Source organism: Apodemus sylvaticus, chromosome 3 (genome assembly GCF_947179515.1).
Source record: "Apodemus sylvaticus chromosome 3, mApoSyl1.1, whole genome shotgun sequence".
NCBI classification, from domain to species: Eukaryota; Metazoa; Chordata; class Mammalia; order Rodentia; family Muridae; genus Apodemus; species Apodemus sylvaticus.
In genome coordinates, this window is record NC_067474.1 from 63,187,287 (window position 1) to 63,209,832 (window position 22,546).

The 22,546-nt window shown below is 42.7% G+C and overlaps 1 protein-coding gene across 1 annotated transcript in view; it reads right to left on the minus strand.

Moving 5' to 3' along the window:
- The window catches only part of Grin3a (glutamate ionotropic receptor NMDA type subunit 3A), a 188,516-nt gene extending 166,639 nt beyond the window's left edge, over nt 1-21,877 (minus strand). Inside the window, exon 1 of the mRNA XM_052175785.1 lies at nt 21,179-21,877. Within this exon, the coding sequence (XP_052031745.1) occupies nt 21,179-21,877 (699 nt within the window). The remainder of the gene's footprint in view (nt 1-21,178) is intronic.
- Between the last annotated feature and the right edge of the window lie 669 nt (nt 21,878-22,546).

A 22,546-nucleotide genomic window follows, 5' to 3' on the forward strand; every position in this document is an offset into this window, starting at 1 on the left:
TGTTAAAAATAACCACATGTGGTTTCATTGCAGACGATTCCCAGACACATACTGTAAATCACTTTAGATGAGACTCTTAGAATAATGTGGACTCAAAGGGCAATACTCTGAATCCCCTGGGGACATGATCTCCTGTGAAGCTGTTTGCTTTATAGATAGATTTTGAGGCTTCAACCTCAGCAGTGTGGATGTACTGAGTATGGAGACAGGATTTAAAGTTATCTGTATGCTGCTCACATACAGATTGTCACCTCTCATAGAGGTGTCATAGATAATGACAGACAGGCAGGGAGCAGGATGGGAAGCTAGGGACAGAGTTGGCTAAGAAACTCCAGATTTGAACTTTTGTCTGATTTGTTTGACAGCAGATGACAAGTAACAATAGAGCACCAGTCTTTGTCTTTTCCACTGAGGGTTATTTCCAGTATTTATTTTTCCTTTAAATCCACTTGACTTTATCTAATTTGAAGGTCAGAAATTTGTTGGCTACACAAGATGTTGTATTTGGCTTAAGAGAGGGAATGGGGGTTCAGGGCAAGTACTGGCTAAAGACTTGAGAAAATACCACGTTCTTATTACTTGTGGTCTATGCGAAGTTTAAAAATCAGCTTGGAGGAAAATGGAGGCAGCACAAAAAGCTTCACAGGGTAATAAGACAGGTTCTTGCTCTGACATTAGTTTTTCCAAGACCATATTTGTTTACTTTTGTTCTGGCATCTGACCATCTATATCCAATGGTCTTGAACTCTGTCCACCTCGGTGAGCAATGACCCTCTTTTGTAATTCAATGCACTTTCTTAGGTTCAGGTTGGGAGGCAATAGTTTCCATGGCTATAGCATAAGGTTGTTGCGTTAGAAGAGTGCCACCAAGTGCCACCAATTCAGTTAATCAATAGTCATGAGGCATCTATCATGAGCTACACACTATGCAAGGGTTTAGTCCAGTGGAGGAGAAAGACACAATATTCATGAATGACTACATTAGTGTGCAAAGTATAGAGTAAAATTCATAAGGTAGGAAAGTTACACAGGGATAAAAGTGACTTGTGATCCGGAGAGGGTGAGCTGGGCTCTCTGCACAGAAGAGGTGAGGTCAGAGAAGTTAGAAAGCTGCATAAGAGTTTCAGTAGAAGCAAGGAGACAGAATGCCAACAGTGAAAGAACATTGGGTTGTATGGCACTATGGAAATTGCTGGAAAACTGAGAGTTCATAGCAAGAAGAAATGAGCAGAGAGTTGGGCAGGAAGGTGGTGCCAAAGGGTCTTCAAGTCTACCTGAGCTGATTAAAATTCTTCCTATAGGTTAGTATTTGGCAGAGTGTAGGCAGCTCCTGGGATGATTTCAGGTTGTTCAGGGACTTGACATTAAATAACACTGAATCACAGAGTGAGAAACTTAATCCCTTTTCAATTAGCATTTAACCCAGCTGTTTAGCCAAGGAGAAAGCCTCCATTTGGTGTCAGTATGTCTTATAGTTCTCTAGCAGCTGGAGCTTTCCCTTTAAAAGGTAGCTCCAGTCAAACTAGGTAAGGATGCCTGGCCAGAATCACCTTTTCATTGTATACTTGGTCATAGTTAACACCCATTAGGACAGGTAGTCCTTTGCTTTCATTAATGTTATGAAACCATTTCACAAAATTATATGTGTTGAAAACATTATGTTAAATAAATATATGTTAATAATAAATGATTCAGAGAGAAAAGCAACCTTGAAGGCAGTCCACAAATACCTAAAATCTAGAGACATCCTGCTGTCAGTTTAGAGGAGTTGGTGAAAATATTGTAAGAATTTCATGGCCTCATTTTATTTCTGTTAGGAACTTGAATGACAGATAGTAGGGGGACAACGGAGGAGTCAGAGAAGTCAGTTAGAAAGTCATTAGATGTCTGTGGGCAAAAGCCAGACTGGTGACTGGCTCATGATCTTTTGTAGAATTGCTGCTTCCTCTGTTTCATCAAAGGGCAGCTCAGTGGTTTCTTGGCTAGGCTAAGACGTAAATCATTGGGGCATTTTGAAAGGTTGATATGCAAAGGTGTTTATCTACCTCTTGCCCTGTCCTGTCTTGTAAGGGTTAATGGTGACTTTGGTGAGCTCCAGCCAGGTTCAGCTACTGAATTTATCTCAAAATAAGGTAAAGAAAGGCACCCAACATAAAACTTTGTCATCCATATGCAGTTGTGCATGCACACTTATGCATGTACACACATGAATACATGAAAGCATACACAACACAATCACCTACACATATACACAAAGAGGAAGAGAAAGAGAAAGAGAGGGGGAGAGAGAGAGAGAGAGAAAGGGAGAGAGGGAGAGAGAGAGAAAGGGAGAGAGAGAAAGGGAGAGATGGAGAGAGAGAGAAAGGGAGAGAGAGAGAAAGGGAGAGAGGGGGAGAGAGAGAGAAAGGGAGAGAGAGAGAAAGGAAGAGAGAGAAAGGGAGAGATGGAGAGAGAGAGAAAGGGAGAGAGAGAGAAAGGGAGAGAGGGGGAGAGAGAGAGAAAGGGAGAGAGAGAGAAAGGGAGAGAGGGAGAGAGAGAGAAAGGGCAAGAGAGAAAGGGAGAGACAGAGAGAGAAAGGGAGAGAGGGGGAGAGAGAGAGAAAGGGAGAGAGAGAGAAAGGGAGAGAGGGAGAGAGGGAGAAAGGGAGAGAGGGAGAGAGAGAGAAAGGGAGAGAGGGAGAGAGGGGAGAGAGAGAGAGAAAGGGAGAGAGAGACAGACAGAGACAGAGAGAGAGAAAGGGAGAGAGAGAGAAAGGGAGAGAGGGAGAGAGAGAAAGGGAGAGAGAGAGAAAGGGAGAGAGGGAGAGAGAGAAAGGGAGAGAGAGAGAAAGGGAGGGAGAGACAGAGACAGAGAGAGAGAGAGAGAGAGAGAGAGAGAGAGAGAGAGAGAGAGGGAGAGAGAGAGAGAGTCACTCTGGTTTATTACATAAGGACGCAACAACAAGAATGGGATGTTCCTATCCCCTCAATACTGATGTTTGGTTAGTATGGGTCTGGACCTGGAATGTAAAGCCAAGTATCTGGTGTTCGATCTTGTTACTATCTTCTAGATAAATGCCGCTGTTTCAGATGGTGTTTAACAACTACAGGGTTTTTAACATTATTCCATTGTTTTATGGGTCAGGAAGGCTTTGGCAGCCTTGCCCAAGGTCTTAAAAGCCATGGATGATGTTGTTTCAATAGTAAAATCAATCTTGAATTGGGCATAATTCATTGACATGTTGTGACAGCTTGGGTGTATCACTGTCTTTCCATGTGGAAATATAATACAGAAGAGCCTTTTTAAAAAAATACATGGATTGGTTAAAAATTATGTACATGCTGTAATTCCCAGAGATCTTGTGCTTTCTGAGTACCTGCTTCTCAACAGAATAGCAGAGAGTTCATTGTGCATGTTGCTGAAAGGCCTTGAGGACCAGCTCTGTAACTTTGCTGCTAATCATTGACCTGACTTTTCCCTCCCTATAGAGATGTGTCAGAATTCTTGCATGTTAGTGCGTGAAGGAATGCTTTTAACTATAGCTACTCATAGAACTTGAATGCTCTAATACATTATCTTATGGGCTGTGTGCCTCTCTCCATGTGTTGGAGCACGAAGAAAGAAAAGCCCACTGCATAACACAATTTAAAAAACAACTCAGAGATGCTCCACTATGTTCATAGCAGCCCTATTTGTAATAGCCAGAAGCTGGAAAGAACCCAGGTGTCCCTCAACGGAGGAATGGATACAAAAAAATGTGGTATATTTACACAATGGAGTACTATTCAGCCATTAGAAACAGTGAACTCATGAAATTCTTAGACAAATGGATGGATCTGGAGAACATCATACTAAGTGAGGTAACCCAGTCTCAAAAGATCAATCATGATATGCACTCACTGATAAGTGGATATTAGCCAAGGAACTTTGAATACCCAAGACATAATCCACATATTAAATGATGTCCAAGAAGAACGGAGGAGTGGCCTTTGGTTCTGGAAAGACTCAGTGCAGCAGTATAGGGGAATTCCAGGACAGGGAAGTGGGAAGGGGTAGATGGGGGAACAGGGGAAGGGAAGAGGGCTTATGGGACTTTTGGGGAGTGGGGAGCCAGAAAAGGGGAAATCATTTGAAATGTAAATAAAGAATATATTGAATAATAATAAAAAAAAAAACAAAAACAAACAACCCCGAGAGGTGGCGTGAAGCTCACTGCATTGAGCTACATAATAAGTACTGAATGAATGGGTGGATGGATGAATGAGCATTGCTTTAGGAAGGTTTATCTAGCAGCAGGCACAGCAAGCTTATGGAAGGAAACTGGAGGTTTAAAAGCTGTTTAAGAATGTCAGTAAGCAGGGAATATAAAGAAAGATGGGGACGTAGAAATCACATAATGAAGAAGGTAACAGAATTTTGTGTGAAGGGAAAGGTATAAGGTATGAAAATCCATATGGATGAGAGTGAATATCTTAGGGTACTGTTAAGCATTTTGAGCTTAAGGAGAGAAATGGGTTATATTTGAGATTCCAGCCCACAGAGCAGTTCCTGGTGTTACAAGCATGTGGCACATTACATGTGGTTATTGCTTCAGTTTTACAGTTCCTTGTTTGGACCGTGCCCATGTACAGACTGTGCTGTGAGTGGGTGGTTCAAAGGACAGTCCATCTATTCTCTCATTTAACACACCTGCCTTGGGATCTTTGTGCATTTTGCTTTGAGGAACTGTAGTGCCTTTCCATCTTTAGCTGTGTGGTTTGTCCCTACTTCAATTCTGCTCTGGCATCACTCTTCAGGCAGACCTCATTTGACCAACTTAATAACTCTCAGTCCTTTACACCACTTCATCTTTCTCCATCGGACTTGCTTTCACCTCATAGCAGCACATCCCATAATTACCTGTTCCCATGCCTTATTTGCTGTCTCTCCTGTGAGGATGTGAATTCTCAGAATGCAGGGGAGTGATGTTTAAGTGCTGGCTTGGAAGGTTTAGAATGAGCACTTTATTCAAAAACATGGCCTGTCTTTTGAAAAATGCTCAACTTCATTAGTCATCAGGGAAATGCAAATCAAAACAACCCTGAGATTTCACCTTACACCAGTCAGAATGGCTAAGATTAAAATCTCAGGAGACAGCAGTTGTTGGCAAGGATGTGGAGAAAGAGGAACACTCCTCCACTGCTGGTGGGGTTGCAAATTGGTACAACCACTCTGGAGATCAGTCTGGCAGTTCCTCAGAAAACTGGGCACTTCACTTCCAGAAGATCCTGCTATACCACTCCTGGGCATATACCCAGAGGATTCCCCAGCGTGTAATAAGGATATATGCTCCACTATGTTCATAGCAGCCCTATTTATAATAGCCAGAAGCTGGAAAGAACCCAGGTATCCCTCAACAGAATAATGGGTGCAAAAAATGTGGTATATATACACAATGGAGTGCTATTCAGCCATTAGAAACAATGAATTCATGAAATTCTTAGGCAAATGTATGGAGCTGGAGAACATCATACTAAGTGAGGTAAACCAGTCTCAAAAGATCAGTCATGGTATGCACTCACTAATAAGTGGATATTATCCTGGAAAACTGGAATACCCAAAACATAATCCACACATCTAATGGGGTACAAGAACAACAGAGGAGTAGCCCCTGGTTCTGGAAAGACTTAGTGTAGCAGTATAATACAAAACCAGAACAGGGAAGTGTGAAGGCGTGGGTGGGAGAAGAGGGGGAGAGAAGGGGGCTTATGTGACTTTTGGGGAGTGGAGGACAAGAAAAGGGGAAATCATTTGAAATGTAAATAAAAAATATATCGCATAAAGTAAAAATACATCAAAAAATTAAAATACCATAAAATACCATAAAAAATACCATAAAAATCTGCCTCCACACTAAAAAAACCAAACAAAAAACAAACAAACAAACAAAACCATGGCCACTGTTGATTGGACGAAGAGGAGAGGTGCAAAATAACTGGGGATGGAGAACATCACTTTGTTTGGATTGAGCCCAGCAGAGGGGCTGGAGAACTTGGAATGAGAGATACAAGAAACACATTCAGGTGGTTTGTTAGAGATGCTGTGGTGGTTTGAATATGCTTGGCAGCATTTGGAGGTGTGGCCTTGCTGGAGTAGGTGTGGTCTTGCTGGAGGAAGTGTGTCACTATGGGGACAGGCTTTGAGAGCTTCCTCCTTGCTGACAGAGGATGTGAGTCTTCTCCTGTTTGCCTTCAGAACAAGATGTAGAACCCTCGGATCCTCCCACATCATGTCTGCCTAGACGCTGCCATGCCCCCACTTGGACGGTAAGGGACTGAACATCTGAACCTGTAATCTGGTCCCAATCAAATGTGCTTATGAGTTACCTTGGTCATGGTGCCTATTCACAGCAGTAAAACCCCAACTAAGACAAATGCCAAGTTGTGTAGTCTTCAGACTTTCCTGTGCTGAGAGCCATGTCCATGTACAGATTGCAGCAAGTAGGGACCAAGCTGGTATCCAGAGAAGAGGGTGGAGTGGATGTGAGAAAACCAGGGCGTCCCGAGGAGGCAGAGGAGAATGTATTCCACACTACTCCCCATTGCTGGGACCAGGCCACTCTATGCATGCTTCCTTTGCTTCCCTGGCTCCTGGAAGCACGGTCCAAAGGAACACACTCTGAAGACTGAGTTATCCCATGTTTGTTGCCAATTCAGGGGCCACTACCTATCTATGTCCTCTGGTCACCTGAAAAGTGGTTTCTGTGCTTGAAGAATCTAGGCCAAAGTGTATATAATTTTGATTCATTAAGATTTAACATCTGGATTTGAATATTATGGTATCATAATGAACAGTGTAGCACTGCTCATTATTATAAAGGGTCAAAGACCAACGCATCATTGGTAACCAATAGAGAAATAACAGGAGAAGATTCAAGATGATGCCACAGGACATGAGCAGGGAGCATTCCACAGCAACACGAATATAAAGGAAGATTTGTTTTGTTAAGTCTCATGAATTGCAGTTGCCTATATTTTAATGGAAAATGAGTTTAAACAACAGGAGTGAAGTAAACTAATTATTAAATAAGCCATGCAAAGAAAATATTAATGACATGGGAAGGTGTTTGCAGTAAATGGAGAAGCTAGCAGGGACTTTATAATACAGCTTGGTCCCAATTGTTCAACACACACACACACACACACACACACACACATACACACCTTCATCTTTGGTAGATTTTTGGGTAGTCTTCATTTTATATTTGACATTTATTAATTGCCAGAAATATCTACAAGGAATTGTTTTAAAAAGAGAAAGAAGTGACTGAAATAAATCTGGTTCTCCACACAATAAATGGCTGCAGAGCCAAAGTGGTAGAAAAATACACTTACTAAAGAGTTACCCAGATACATTTTCAAAGTTAGCAAGAGTCTTCTTATTTTTGTTCCAAGCCTTGTGGACATACACTGGAAATATCTTACTTCATGGTGGATATCCACCATGGTGGAATCCATTTGATGGATTAACCTGTACTCTTCACAGTCAAAAGACCAGGAAAGAATCTAGATAGTGGCTTGGCATCCTTTCAAATCTCAGATTGTTGTACTTACAGCCATATCTTACAAAACACTAGATGGCGCTGCATGCCTGCCACCAGGTGAAGGCACTAAAGAGTCACTCAGGCAGTGGGTTTATCATATCTCCTTACACACATTAAAGCATTTCTCATATTTCTGGATGTGAGCTTACCCTTTAATGGTGGAGCCATCTCTCCAGACCTAAAGCTTGTTCTTACATATGGAACCCAGTTTATGATGAGATCTAAGTCCTTGTAGGCCAATAGCACCATACCTAGCCTTCCTGTGTATGAGTCTCTGTGCAGGCTTGCTCCCAAAGCTTCATCTACATACCCAGAAGCAAATAGCTTAATGCAGTCCCTCTGATTGGAAGAGAGCATTTTACAGCTGAACCATGCCTTGATTCTACTTAATAAAAACATATCAAAAATTTTGTCCATCAAGGTCTGAAGAGCTGACTCAGGAGTTAAGAACATGTATTGCTCTTGTAGAGATGACCAGGGTTCGATTCCCACCACACACATGATAGCTCACAACTTTCTGTAACTCCATATTTACGTGTATAATGCCCTTTCCCTGACCTTAGCAGGTACCAAGCATGCACATTGTGTATGCATGCATGCATACATACATACATACATACATACCTGTTCTGACAGTAATACAAATAAAATAATTTTTAAAATTCATTCATGGAAACAAATGTTATTCATAATCTTGAGATTATTAATCCAGCTTCTGTTTGACTTCCAATTGTGGACTTCAATACAAAACAACAAACAAAATCCAAACCACAAAACCCCAGTGGGCTGCATACAGCTTGTATTGTCATTTAAGTGCTTAGTACTGCCAGGCAGTGGTGGCGCACGCCTTTAATCCCAGCACTTGGGAGTCAGAGGCAGGCTATTTCTGAGTTTGAGGCCAGCCTGGTCTACAGAGTGAGTTCCAGGACAGCCAGGGCTATACAGAGAAACCCTGTCTTGGCAAACCAAAAAGAAAAAAAAAAGAAAACAAAAGAATGTTTAGCAAATCACTGCCCCTTCTTGATGAGAAGAGAGTACTGACAGTCCATTTCTAAGCTGTTTCTAGGAAGATCACAGGAATGTATAGTTAGAGTTCTGGAAGTACATGGGTTGAGGCGCTGATTGTAATGGTGCAGATGCAGCTACTTACAGAATCCTGAGAAACACAAAAATGAATTCCAAATACTCAGAAAAATCTCACCACTATAATATTGAAATGCTCAGAATGATGAAGCCTCAGCAAACATGCAGTCTGAATTAAAAATCAAAGCACCCAGCAATCCTTTATTCCTTTATCTCTTTCTTAGGTGCCAATCTCAGTTTCAGTAATGATATGAGGATGTAGGACCCTCTTTCCATGAGAAAAGTAAAATGCACAAAACACCCTGTAGGGAGCCCCAGGGTGGTAGCAAAACCTCTCTCTGACCTGGGTTCAAAGGCTGACAGTGTGTGCAAGTATGAGGTCTTACTAGCATGTGCAGAAGCAAGGAACTATAGCTTTCTTCTCTGGGGTATTTACCATCTGACCGTGTACCCTACAGAGACTTCACACCAAGAAGAGCTAACTCTTCCCCCTCTGCTGTATGCCATAAACCAGCTGGGGTCCATGGCTGGTAGGGTGGCATGTATGCTCCACAGTGAAGACTTGATCTGATCACATCTTTCCTTTCTATGTGTGTTTGTCTATGTGTGTTATTTCTTTATTCCCTTGCTGGCAAGTCAGGGTTCCCTTGGTAGAGTGGACATGCACGGAGGGGGTGTCCACATACATTGCTTTTGTAATTAGAAAACTCATCCTTGGGGACTCCCAGAGACTGAACCACCAACCAAAGCACATACACGGGCTGGATCTAGGCCCTTCATATAAATGTAGCTGATGTGCATGCTGGTCCCCCAACAACTGGAGTAGGGCTGTCTCTGACTCTGTTGCCTGCCTGTGGATCCTACTCCCCTAACTGGGCTGCCTTAGCTGGCTTCAGTGGGAAAGGATGCCCTTAATCCTGCAATGACTTGATGTGCCATGGTGAGTTGGTACCCAGTGAGTCCTTCCCACTTCTCAGAGGAGAAGGGGATGGGGGAAGGGTTGTGTGAGGGGGGACTGGGATAAGGAGGATGTTGCAATTGGGATATAAAGCAAATAAATAAGTAAATTAATAGAAAAAAGAAAAAAGTCCCTCAAAGTGAGTGCATCCAGCGAGGATATTTTTTTTCTTTAATTTAAAAATTTTTTATACACTCCATATTTTATTCCCCACACCACCAACCCCTGTCCACCCTCTGATCATTCCACATCCCATACCTCCTCCACTCCCCCTGTCTCCACGTGGATGTCCTTACCCCCAACCCCCACCTGATTTCTAAACTCCCTGGGGCCTCCAGTCTCTTGAGCATTAGGTACATCATTTGAATGAACACAGACCGGGCAGTCCTCTATTGTATGTGTTGGGGGCCTCATGTCAGCTGGAGTATGCTGCCTGCTTGGTGGTCCAGTGTTTGAGAGATCCTGGGGGGAGGGTCCAGATTAATTGAGACTGCTGGTCCTCCTACACTTCATTCAACTTCATTCAGCCTTCCCTAATTCAGCATCAGGGGTCAGCTGCTTCTGCCCATTGGTTGGGTGCAAATATCTGCATCTGACTCTTTCAGCTGCTTGTTGGGCCTTCCAGAGTGCTGTCATGCTAGGTCTCTTATTGTGAGTGCTCCACAGCCTCAGTAATAGTGTCAGGTCTTGGGACCTTGCAGCAAGGATATTTTCAGCATCCAATAAAGCAATAGGAATTCACTTCATATGAGGCTGGGGAGATGCTCAGTAGGTAAAGTGCTTGACAGAAATCATGACGCCTGAGTTCAAATTCCCACAAGTTGTGCACATCTGTGACATCACTGCTCTTTTGGCAAGATTAAAAGAGGGGCCAGAAGCTAGCCAGCCAGCTAGCCTGGCATACACAGCAGTAAAAAGTAAAGATTATGTTTCACACTATGTGGAAGGCAAGGGCTGGTCTAAAGTACAGCAGAACTACTGTGTTTTAGAAGACAAGAGCATATATTTGATCATTCGAATTTTTTCTCTAGCTCTAAAATCTGTACGTTGAACCAGAAATTGCTTTCCCAAGGTGAGAAAGGCCACACCACTTCTTTCTATCACTTTCTTGTCTCCTTCCCTTATAAGTCTGAGTGGATAAGTATTCATTTTTTATTGTAGCTATAACAAAATGCCAAAACTTAATGATTTAGGAGAACACCTCATGCATCTATTACCAACAGTGAAAGTCTCAGACTGTTTCATAGGGTCAAGGTGGGTTCAGGGTAGCACCATTCCTGTGATGTGTTAAGAGGATTCTGTTTTCTTCCCTTTGCAGATTTTAGTGACTGCTAGTGTTTCCTGGCTTATGACTTCTTTCTCCATATCTCTTATTTCTTTTCCAGGAAATCAACTCAATCTGTTTCTGTCATTGCATTACCACAATTTGGCTTCTTCCTGCATCTTCCTACAGAGGCACTGATGCTTATATTGAATCTATATGAATATACTAATATAACCTGTCAATCTTATGACGATACTTAACATAATCATATCTTCACAGGTTCTGAGAGTTTGGGCATGACAATCTTTGAGGAACCATTATGCATGCCAGTTAGTAATCTAATTCTTGCCTGAGGGTGTGTGCATGCATGCACACACATGCACACACACAATCATGCATGCTATTTATCCCACATCTCTGTCACATTCTTCTTTATTAGCCAAGAGGGAGTTGGTAACTGCTACTACAAGAAATATCCAACCATTGAATGGGTTCATGGAGAAGGAGCAGGAGGAGGAAGAGGAGAAAAGGGAAGAGAAGAGAAAAGAAGAGAGAGCATTAGAGCTATTGGGAGGAAAATCGTGGGGCAAGGGGAAGAATTGGAGAGAAATAAATAGATATAGATTTGATCAAACCACATTATATTTATGTACAAATATTAAAAATACACTTAAAAAGAAATATCCCATGAACCCCAAGTCCAAGGCACATGTTCGACTGCATCTTTTTTCCTGAGCACTGGCATTTTTGCTGATGAAGTGAGTGTCATTTCCCTTCTCTTGCCTCCTGTGTGTTCTTTTTCAGAGTCTCCTGTGGGAAGCCAGGGTAGCAGACAAGGAATGGCTTGAAAAGCATCCCAATATGCTTCTTAGCCATTGTAACTGCTCCATAAATCCAACTTCCCTGGAGCTGTTTCAGGAAGCAACCAGATGCAATCAAACCTCACAGTTCACACCACCAATAACTACTCTAGAGTGCATTTTAATTGTTGATGCAGTTTAGGAGACCACAGCTCTTGGTAGGGCTTCAAAACAGCAGATTATGCTGAATGTGTACAAAGAAGTAGTTTACTATAGAAATAAAGCAAGAATGTAACAAGAGCAGCTGTCAACATCAACAACATCCTCATCATCAACAGGTTCGTCTTCAATAGCATCACTGTCATCAACAGCATCAGAAACATCATCTTCAACAAATCATCATCTTCAACAGCATCAGAAACATCATCATCATCATCATCATCATCATCACCATCGACAACAGCAGTAGCAGCAGCAGCTTTATCAGCATCAGAACATCCTGTCCTCTAAGTACTACTCTTTGCATCCATGATGTAGCACTTACAATAAACTTACTACATGATCACAACTTATGATTCAGTAAGCTTAAGCATGGGGAGAATATGTAGAGAGATGATTCCCAAATAATATGTTTAAGACGTTGTAAGGCTAGGAGGAAAATGTAGGTATGAAATCTAGTCTTCATGTCTTCTCACCAAACTCATAACAATTCTCCTGCCTCATCTTCCCACTGCTGAGATTGTAGATATGTGTTCAGTAAGAGTCTTTTATCTCCTGTACTATGTTGTCTGTATATGTTATTATTTTTCTTGTTGCAATATAAAACAAGAATATTTGTCTCATATACTTCATAAAGGAAGTATGAAGATAAAAGACTTTTAATGAATGTAAACATACTCTGGTTTATTTTCCCTTTAATCTTTGCTATTGAAGAATTGAGAAACATGAGTGAGGAAATATAAAAATTCTTTTCTCTTTCTCTTAATTATATAGGGTGTGCATGTGCGTGTGTTAGTGTGCATGCATGTGCCTGTGTGTGTGCATGCACACACACACACACACGTGTGTGTGTGTGTGTGTGTGTGTGTGTGTGTGTGTGGTGTGATTGTGTTGGGAGCAATAGGTGGACTTAACTCTTTAGTTACAATTGATGTTAACACTGTTTAGAAATGCTCTTATTTTTGGCATTTTTACATTTTTAAAATTTTCTTTCATTTCTTGAGATTATAACATAATTGTATAATTTTCCCTTTCCCTTTCCCCACTGCGGCCCATCCATGTACTTCTCGTTGCTCTCGTTCAAAATCATGGCATCTTTTTGTCATTAGTCATTATTACATATATACATGTAATTGCACATATACACATACTTCTAATAAAGTAAATATGGCCAACCCAGTCTGTACAATGTTATTATGTTTTCAGAGATGGTCATTTGGTATTGGATAATCAGTTGTCGTTTTCTGCCTGGGTCAGACTATTTTTCCAGTTTATAGTATTCCTTAGATGCTTGTCGTTCTTTATGTATGGCCTCTTGGGTTTTCCCCTGTCTACTTCAGCTTGTTTACTGCTATTGTCCTTATTCAGCTCACATTTAGATAGCAGTCATGTTGGGGAGACTTCATGCACGTGGCTTCGGACATTTGTAGGAGACAAGATCTCACCGCAAAATCCTCTCTGGGTCTTACAGTCTTTCCGCTGCATCTTCCACAATGATTCCTGAACCTTTTGTGTGGGAATTGTTTTGTAGATGTATCTAGTGAGACTGAGCTCCTGAACTCTGTACTTTGATTGGTAAAAAATGTTTTTATTTGAGCATTTTGTGTATAAGTTCATTATATTTACTTCCTTTTCAGCTCCTCCTGTAGGCCCCAATCACATATATGCATGTGTGTATATATGTGTCATACCATGCTCAGTCCAATTAGTCTTGCCCTTATTTACATGTGACTGTGCTACTAACATTTTTATAACTTAAATTTCAGATCACATTTTTCTGAAAAATATAATTTATGCATACTTTTCTAGTTTTTTCTACTTCTCTATGTCCCTAAGTATATTCTCATCTTGAATGTCTGCACAGCATTCCATATCATTATTCTACTTAATTCCCAGAGTTGAAAATGCAGCACCTAACATGTTTTAAACAACCAAGGCTTGAAGTGGACAAACCTCTGCCTTTGACCCTGGTTCCCCAGATGACACACATGTTGCGACAGTTTTCAGTTTGTTCTTTTGTGCCCTGCCAGTCATGCTAAATGCAGAAGGTGTTGTTCATTCATTCTTCTCCAGGGCTCCCCACTTCTTAGAAGGCTGCCTTCTCCTCTTCTCTGTATACTTATACGTAATTCTCTATCTTACAGGACTCAAGAGGATAATATCACTGCAGTTGTGATGGAGCCTTGAAAGGCACAGACACTATTAGGACCTGTGATGAAACCTTTCCTAGATTAATGTTTCAGTAAGTAACAAGGAGGTATAATGCAGCCTGACAAGGGAGCCATCCTACTCACTCTAGGCCCCTTGAAGACTCATCTGCTGCACAAGCCAACCCTGACCAATCAGAGAAAGATTTTTTCCTGCTGTTACACTAACCAAGGTCAGGAGCTTCCTCAGTCCAAGAATTCTTACACACCTGCTCCCTCAGTGAAGGAAGTCTAACACACCTGCTCCTAGAGGTCCAACACACCTGCCCCCTCACTGCAGGAGTCCTAACACACCTGCTCCTTCACTGCAGGAGGTCTAACACACCTGTTCCCTCACTGCAGGAAGTCTATCACACCTGCTCCATCACTGCAAGAGATCTAACACACCTGCTCCCTCACTGCAGGAGGTCTAACACACCTGCTCCCTCACTGCAGGAGATCCAACACACTTGGTCCCTCACTGCAGGAGGTCTAACACAATCTGACAAGCTCCCCTTAAAATTCAAGGACCCTACATACAGAGAAAACAACAAACCAAACCAAGCCAACACAAAATGTAAACAACAACAGATTAGAGAAGTTGAGGGAAAGGACAAGAATGGCTTTAGCTTACTTATCCTCAACTAAATCCCTGTCCATGCATCTTACAAAGGAAAGATCAGAAGCACAACTGAGTGCCTCCCATTGGTTTGTTATTCATGCATTCATTCAAAAAGCAGTGTAGTATATGCTATGAAATGCTATTTTCCTTGCTGAGTTTTAGGACCACATTACTTGTGCTGTACTTTTCTCTGTGTGTGGTAGTAGTTAGAATAGACAGAAGAGAAGACAAGAGGATTTCTCATCTCTGTATTGAATATTGCTGCTAACATGAGCAGTACCATGCTGGGAGAGCCCTGTGCAGTTACTAGGGAAATGGCACTCAGTAGTTGGTTTGCAAATTGCTATCAGTCCATTAAGAAATGAGGTGCCTGTGCCAGCTTGAACCAACGCACTGTGTTTCTCATAAAGAAACATTTCTATTTAAAAAATGTTGAATAAGCCAAGCTGCACACAAATTGAGGGTGGGGTACGCTCTGTGTCCACTGACTCTTTAGTAAAAATATTTGTCTAAAGAAAACAAAACTTCCATAATGAAAGTGAAGGGGCGAGGTTTCTCAAGTTTATTCCATGTTGTAATTTCTATGGCTGTGTCTAGAGTTCAAGGTATTGTTAGCTGTGGCAGAAGCAAAATTTGCCATTGGGATAGAAAGAGATCTGTGTGTTCCCAGGCAGATGTAAGTCTAGTTCTTCTTATAAAATGAGAAGGTAAATATAGAGAAATGTGGAGCTCTTTTAACTAATAAAGAAGTAGGAAGATTATGACAGTATATATTTGATGTGTATTTACTCTCTCTCTCTCTCTCTCTCTCTCTCTCTCACACACACACACACACACACATACACACACACACATTTGAACCTTTGTCAAATTCTCTCACTGTGTAGCCCAGGCTAGCCTTGAGCCCATGCTCCTTCCTCACCTTCTTGAGAAGCAGGGTCACCTGCTCTGGTCAGCAGAAACTTATTGGTCCAACTGTTTTCTGCCAGCTAACATGATAGATTTACCCCTGGTACTTTTCATTTTCTCATTTGGCGGATGAAGCAAGTCAGAATGCTAAGAAACAGCCTCTTGATTAATAAGAATATTAATATGCTCAGGGATAGTGACTTGCAAAGGATTATGATAGCTGATAGGAGTCAGATGTGGATTTGAAAGTTTTTGGCCTTTTTTCCCCCCCAAAGTGATAGGAATTTGACAAAGTATTCATGAAACAAACGTTCATGATGCCTTCTGCAACATCAGAAGATACAAAGCACATAGCACTTAGTCATTGAAATCAGTATTGACTTTTATGTAGAACTACAAATTAAGCCTAAAATATAATAGTTAGGACCAAATATCTTCTTCATAGATTAGCTGATGTTGATGTAAATATAAAGAAAAGTAAGACAGACTAATTCCTCAATGAATGGTATCTCCTACTCTCTTCTGAACCAATTATTTAAGGAAAAATAGACCAAATTAAGAAAAATAATGAATCAAATTAAGGAAAAAAAAAACCCTGAATTAATCCCAAGCCTCTAATTTTGATAAGGAAGCTGAAAAAGACCACTACGAGGCAAAAAATTTGCATCACTTGACATTTACTCTGAAATCACTTATCAAGTTGGAAATAATTAGGTGCTACTACCAGCCATTTGTTACAAACCACAGAAAAATACTTCCCTATGGATGTGGGGAGAGCAAATGCAGTGCTTAATATAGAGCAGGGAGGGTTCTCAACCTTCCTAAAGCTGCGGCCCTTTAATACAGTTTCATGTCCTGGTGACCCTCAACCATAAAGTTATTTTCGTTGCTACTTCATAACTGTAGCTTTTCTACTGTTATGAATTATAATGTAAATATTTTTGGAGATAGAGGCATGGCAAATGGATTGTGACCCTTAGGTCACACTGCCATAGCACAAGTAAAAAAAAAAAAAAATCTGACACAACTTAGAGCTGGTATTTTAAAAATTAACACCATTCCCTAATTTTCATGGGATTGCCTCAAGTTTCTCTCCATTTAGTTTGATGTTGGATACTGGTTTGCTGTATATTGCTTTTATTATATTTAGGTATGGGCCTTGAATTCCTGATCTTTCCAAGACTTTTAACATGAAGGGGTGATAAGTTTTGTCAAATGCTTTTCCAGACCCCCTAAATCTCCAAGGGACTAAACTACCAACCAAGGAGTACACGTGGAGGGACCCATAGCCACAGCTGCATATGTAGCAGAGGATGGCCTTGTCAGGCATCAATGGGAGGAGAGGCCCATGGTCCTGTGAAGGCTAGATGGATGCTCCAGTGTAGGTGGGGAGGCAGGAGTAGGTTGGTGGGTGGGTGGAGGAACATCCTCATAGAAGCAGGGGGTGGGGGATGGGATGGAGAGGGACCTGGAAAGGGTATAACATTTGAAATGTAAATAAAGAAAATATCCAATAAAAAAATAAACACTATTTTCTGGTCTTTCTGAGGCACCTGTTATGCAGTGGTATCATTTTCTGCTCCTGCAAAATTACTGTTGTATTAGCCAAATCCTCATACATAGCTTTAAATTCTTAGCTTAGTATTGCCAGAGAAAATGGATCATCTAAAATACTAACTAATATGTGTGTAGAAATAAACATACTAATTAGCACATATGGCTGATGAGACAAGCCCATGGTTGGTCTATTCAACTAGAATCGGAAATATTAGCGATGGGAAGATCATTTCATCAATAATATGTTTGCAAACACGAGGACTTGAGTTTGATTCACTGAACCACTGTTTTGAAAGGCCAGGCATGGTGGGTAAAGAGAGGTGAAGACAGACAGATGTCTAGGACTTATCAGTCAGACAGACTGGCTTATTAGATGAGGTCTGAGCTAGTGAGAACTCTTGGATCAATCTTTATGTATATGAATAAATAAATAAGGCCACTGGCATCTGAGTGAAGACCCTGGACCTTTACATACAGCTGCACATATGTGTACATGTGTGTGTTTCATGTGTATGGGTGTTGGCACATGCACACATACAGAGTTGGACATACAATTGCAATTACATTTGAAAAAAATGATCTTGGATCTAAACCAATTATATTACTTTATTAGCTCTGGCTAATGTAAGCCAACGTGGCATTTTAACACTAGGTATGTATTTAGAAAAGAATACACATCTGACACTATCCATCAGGTGAATTCTTAGAGTTCCCTTTGATAAAACTACACAAAATCCTTAGAAGAAAGAGTACCATGGGAAAGGAAGAGAAAGAAAAAAACAAACTTCCAAAACTCAGTGCAACTTTAATGTGAATGGAACTTGGCCCCTGGCAAGATCACTATTAGAAAATCACAGAGATGGAATTCAGAAAGAATTGATATTCTAAATAAAGTAGGTCAGCCTCAGGTATGAGTCTGAGTATGGTGGTCAGGGAGGAATCTTTTGCGTGGAAATGTATTTTGACCAGTTCCATGTTACATTAATCTTTTATTATGTGGTAATAATAAGCATGTTTCCCAAAAGTAAATAGTTGACTCACTTACTTTTGGTGGATTCATACTTGAAGGAAATTAGTCCCTGATGACCTATCCTTTCTACTTAAGTTTTAATATTTTTTAAAAATTTTAAACATTTACTTTTTATGTACTGAATCTATATTTGTGATTTGCCTGCATGTTTGTCTGTGTACCACATGCATGCTTGATCCCCACAGAGGCCAGAAGGGGGCATCACATCCCCTGGGACTGGAGTTAGAGATGGCTTCTTTTAGCCTCAGGTGGATGCTAAAAATTACACCTGAGTTCACTAGAAGAGAGGCCAGTGCTCCTAACCACTCAGCCATCTTTCCAGACCTGTGCTTATGTTTTCAATCAATAGAACATTGAACCAAAACTCAAGTTTTGTTTACCTCATTAGTATCGCCTTCCATTCAAGAGCTCTGGCATGATATTATATAAGCCATCGCTTGTCAATTAAAACCTTCCTATGAAAACCATCAGTAACCCAAGAAGAAGGGAGAGGTCAGCTGCTGCTGCTTCAGCTCTGAAAACAATTTGGAATGTTCTGAATACACGCACATTTTTTTTTCCTTGGCTGCGTGGATAAGTCTACTTTCTTCTAGAATACTTTATTCGGGCATCAGATAATCAACAAATGAGGTCATTGTTCAACAGGCTCTAAAGACAGTGCCTGAATTAAGATGATTTCATTTAATGTGTAAAATGACTTTGACATCCCTTTATATCAAGAAGGTCTTTTTTACAAAACTACATCAGTATATTAGAGAAGGCCCCACTTTCCAGGAGAAGCCAGAGGAAGAGCAGTTATTAATTTTGCTGAAAGCAGAGCTGGGCTCATATTCTAACACTGCCTATTACCATGACTTGACATTGAACAGGGCATTTTAAATGTAGACTATTGCAGGATGACACTTAACTGATACACTAAAAGTAAGGAAAGGCAAGTTAGGTATGGCTGAATTTAAAATGCAGGGAGAGATGGAAGGAAAAGTCCTCCGTGGGACAAGCTGGGTCTGAGTCACACAGTCATCTTCACCTTTTAAGATGTGTACCATTTAAACACAGTAAGGACAGTGATTTAAAACACATGTAAATGCACTTGGCTGAGTATCCACTTTACAGCCAGGTTGTAAGTTTCTCCCCGGAGGGCTTCATTTCCAGTTGCCTTAAAGCTTGGAAGCTCACTGATGAGGCACTACTTCACGGTTTTTCTCACGTCTTCTTTTAGTGTGCTGTATGCTGCACACATCCATCATGGAACGCGGCTTCCCTTCCAACCAGGGAACACTAATTTGGGGAGAAATGTCTTGCTGTTTAAGAGTCCTGCCAAACAATCTGCAAATGGGAAGGAGTTTGGTGACTGTGACCGTTATTGGCAACTTCTGAAGGATTAGGTAATAAGGAGGCAGGGATGAGCAGCCCGTGCTGACTCCCGCATTTCATCCGGTCTGCTTCTGCATATGTATTAATAATGGCGTGGCCTGTGGATGCAATTTCATGCTTATAACACTTTGCTCACTGGCCATGTTGTACAGGCATGTTCCCCGTGCTTTCTCATCTGCTGCTTACAGCCATTCAGATTCAGGTAAGAGACATGTTTTAGATAAGAGTTAATCAGCCTGCACTCTGCAGATCAAATCTCTGTATTTCATCATTAAATAGAAATGGCCCCAGGGAAGCTGCTGGAAGGATTTTGTACTTGTCCTTCCTATGAGTTAAAATGTAAGATTCATTTTCTTTTCTCACAGAAGAAAATCTTAGTATTCCTTGAATATTTTAGACATAGGTTTTTATCAAACTTTCCACTTGTATGTTGCCATACTGACTTCAGACTATATCTCTGAATACAGACCAAAAGTTCAAGAAGGGTCATTAAAAATATCTTGTCAACCAAAGGACAGAGTGAAAATGATGCTGAGTTACAAATCTGCAGATCTCTAGACTCTTCCTAGCCCAATGTTCCTTGAATTCTGGAACGTTCCTCAGTTTCTCAGTCTTTAAAATGGGACTATTTTCATTAATTGGTCCCACAAATACCCTGTACGAGATGACATGAGTTGGTATGCTAAAAGCAGTCTACAAAACAAAAAGGACTTGTGTTGCTGTAAAGACCCTGTCTCCTTCTTGAGTATCGCATCTCCTCTTTGTTACTTGTCAAGACTTGTCCACAAATAGTTTCTTTGCTGAAAATATCTTCAGAGTTTTTTCAAACCCTTATAAAACTAAACCTTTATTTGTTTATTCTTAAATAAAGAGAGCAGAAATGGGTTCCTTACAGCGATTACATGTCCAGCCTCTGAGCCCACAACCTAGAGCAGGAAGGTAGGGACAAGGAACCCACAGATGAGTCTCCTCATCTTTTGTGCTCTCAGGAATTCCAGCGGTTTCCAATTGCAAGACTGCCAGCCACTCTGTGACCAGTGGCTTCAGTACAAGCTGCAGACTTTTACACATACTGAAGGGAAGCCAGAGGGACTGCTTTTCCTTACACCACAGAGCCCTGGCACGCCTCTGGAAGAAGTAGAAAAGACCAGCTGCTGCTTTTTCTGTCACAGGTTTTCTGAATTTCCCTTGGGAGTTTAAGACAGTGGCAAGTCTGGGGCCCCACCCCCATTCCTCACTCCAGTCTGGAGCCCTTGATCACTGTCCACGGTTCTGAACCTTAACTTTCAGGTGTCTGGAACCCACTAGATTTCTCATATCTTGTCAAAACGTTATCATCTCCCAACCCCCACTACATATCATGTCCACTTTCTTCCTTCCATCTGTGACTCCCCACCCCCCAAACTTTGCATTTTATTTCTGCCTGCGTTTAAAATGCCTTATTCTATTTCAACTGAAGTCCTCCAACCTACCACCTAAGGACATAGTCCAAGCCTTAGACATCAAAGTTAATAAACAAACCAAAATCAAAAACCCAGGCTTCACCCACTGTTCCTCCCCCTCTGGTCCCGACTCCCGGCAGCGCACATCACTCCACGCGCCAGACTCTTCTCACCTGACTCTCCCGCGGAAACTCGTGGCGCACTATGCTGAGCACTGGGATGTGCAGGACAGAGCTGACCAAGTCCAGTTCCATCATTTCGCCCTGGCTCTGGGGGAAGGCCAGCAGCGCCGAAACCCCTTGTACCACGACGGTGTGGCACACGCTCTGCAGAAAGGAGAAAGGGTCACTGCTCCACGGCGAGCTTGGGGAAGAGAAGGGCATAAGCGGCAGATCTCCCAGGCCCGCCTCGATGGCCATCACTACTTCCAAAGACAGGTTGTAGGGTAGGAGCCCTTCCACACGGTTCAGGTTTTCCACAGCGAACAGCAGGGCATCCCGCGGCCACAGGGTCTCGGCCCCGGCGCCCTCCCCGAGCTTTCGGGAGCCCGGTGGACCCCGGCCATGCAGGGCGCTCCCCAACCAACGTGCACCTTGCGAGGGCGCCGGTGGCCGCCACGTCCCCGACTCTGGCTCATCCCTCTGGACACCCGCCCTGCCGCCGTCCTGAGCGCGACTGGGTGCGCGTGGGGCCGTGGTCCAGGGTTGCAAGTGCACCGCGCCCACCCTCACCGCGTGTCCGATGCGCTTGAGGATCTGGCAGGGTTGCGGGTGCGAGGAGGAGCTGGGCACCCCGGCCAGCACCAGTGCGCAGGGCGGCGGCAGCAGCAGACAGACCCTGCTCAGCAGCCACCACAAACTCAGTCTCCTCATTACTGAGACCCGCTGGGAGAAAGCACGCCCCCTCCTGCGTCCGGCTCGTTCTTCTGCAGCCGCCGCCGGAGGTCTCCGCCGCCCTAGGTCTCCGCCTCCAAATCCGGAGCGCAGCTTCCCTAGACGCGGCGAAGCGGTCGCAGGAGCCGGACCGCTTCTTGGGCATTCCAAGTTGCAGCCTAGCGGACGCCGTGAAGTGTCGGCTGCGGTTCCAGGGCTCCTCCGCCTAGCATCCTCCGCCAGCGCGGCAGGCCGGTCGGCCAGCGCGGGTCACCCGTGGCTCGAGCTCCGGGTCCCTGTCCACCCCATCTGCAGGGCGCCAGGGGCGCAGCGTCTGGCCCCGCGAGAAGCCGCCAGACTTGCAAGGGGGCGTCAGTGACAGAGGAGCTGTGCTCTCACTTGGCTGGCTTCTTTGCTCTTGCTGTTCAGTTCAGGCGACACCCACTTATTTACTGGGGTGGCAGAGGAGAGGGCGTTCACGCACGGGGTGCGGAAAAGCAGCTGCCGAACCTGCTTCCTTTCCCCGCCGGCCACCTTATCGCGGGCTCCCCCAGCGCCTGGTTCATTTTCCCTCTTCCCTTTCTACTTCCTCTCTTCCTTTTTCTGCCGGGCTTTTCGCCCAGGCGCCACCTCCGCGGCTTCCTTGGAGGAGCGACACAACTGGCCAGC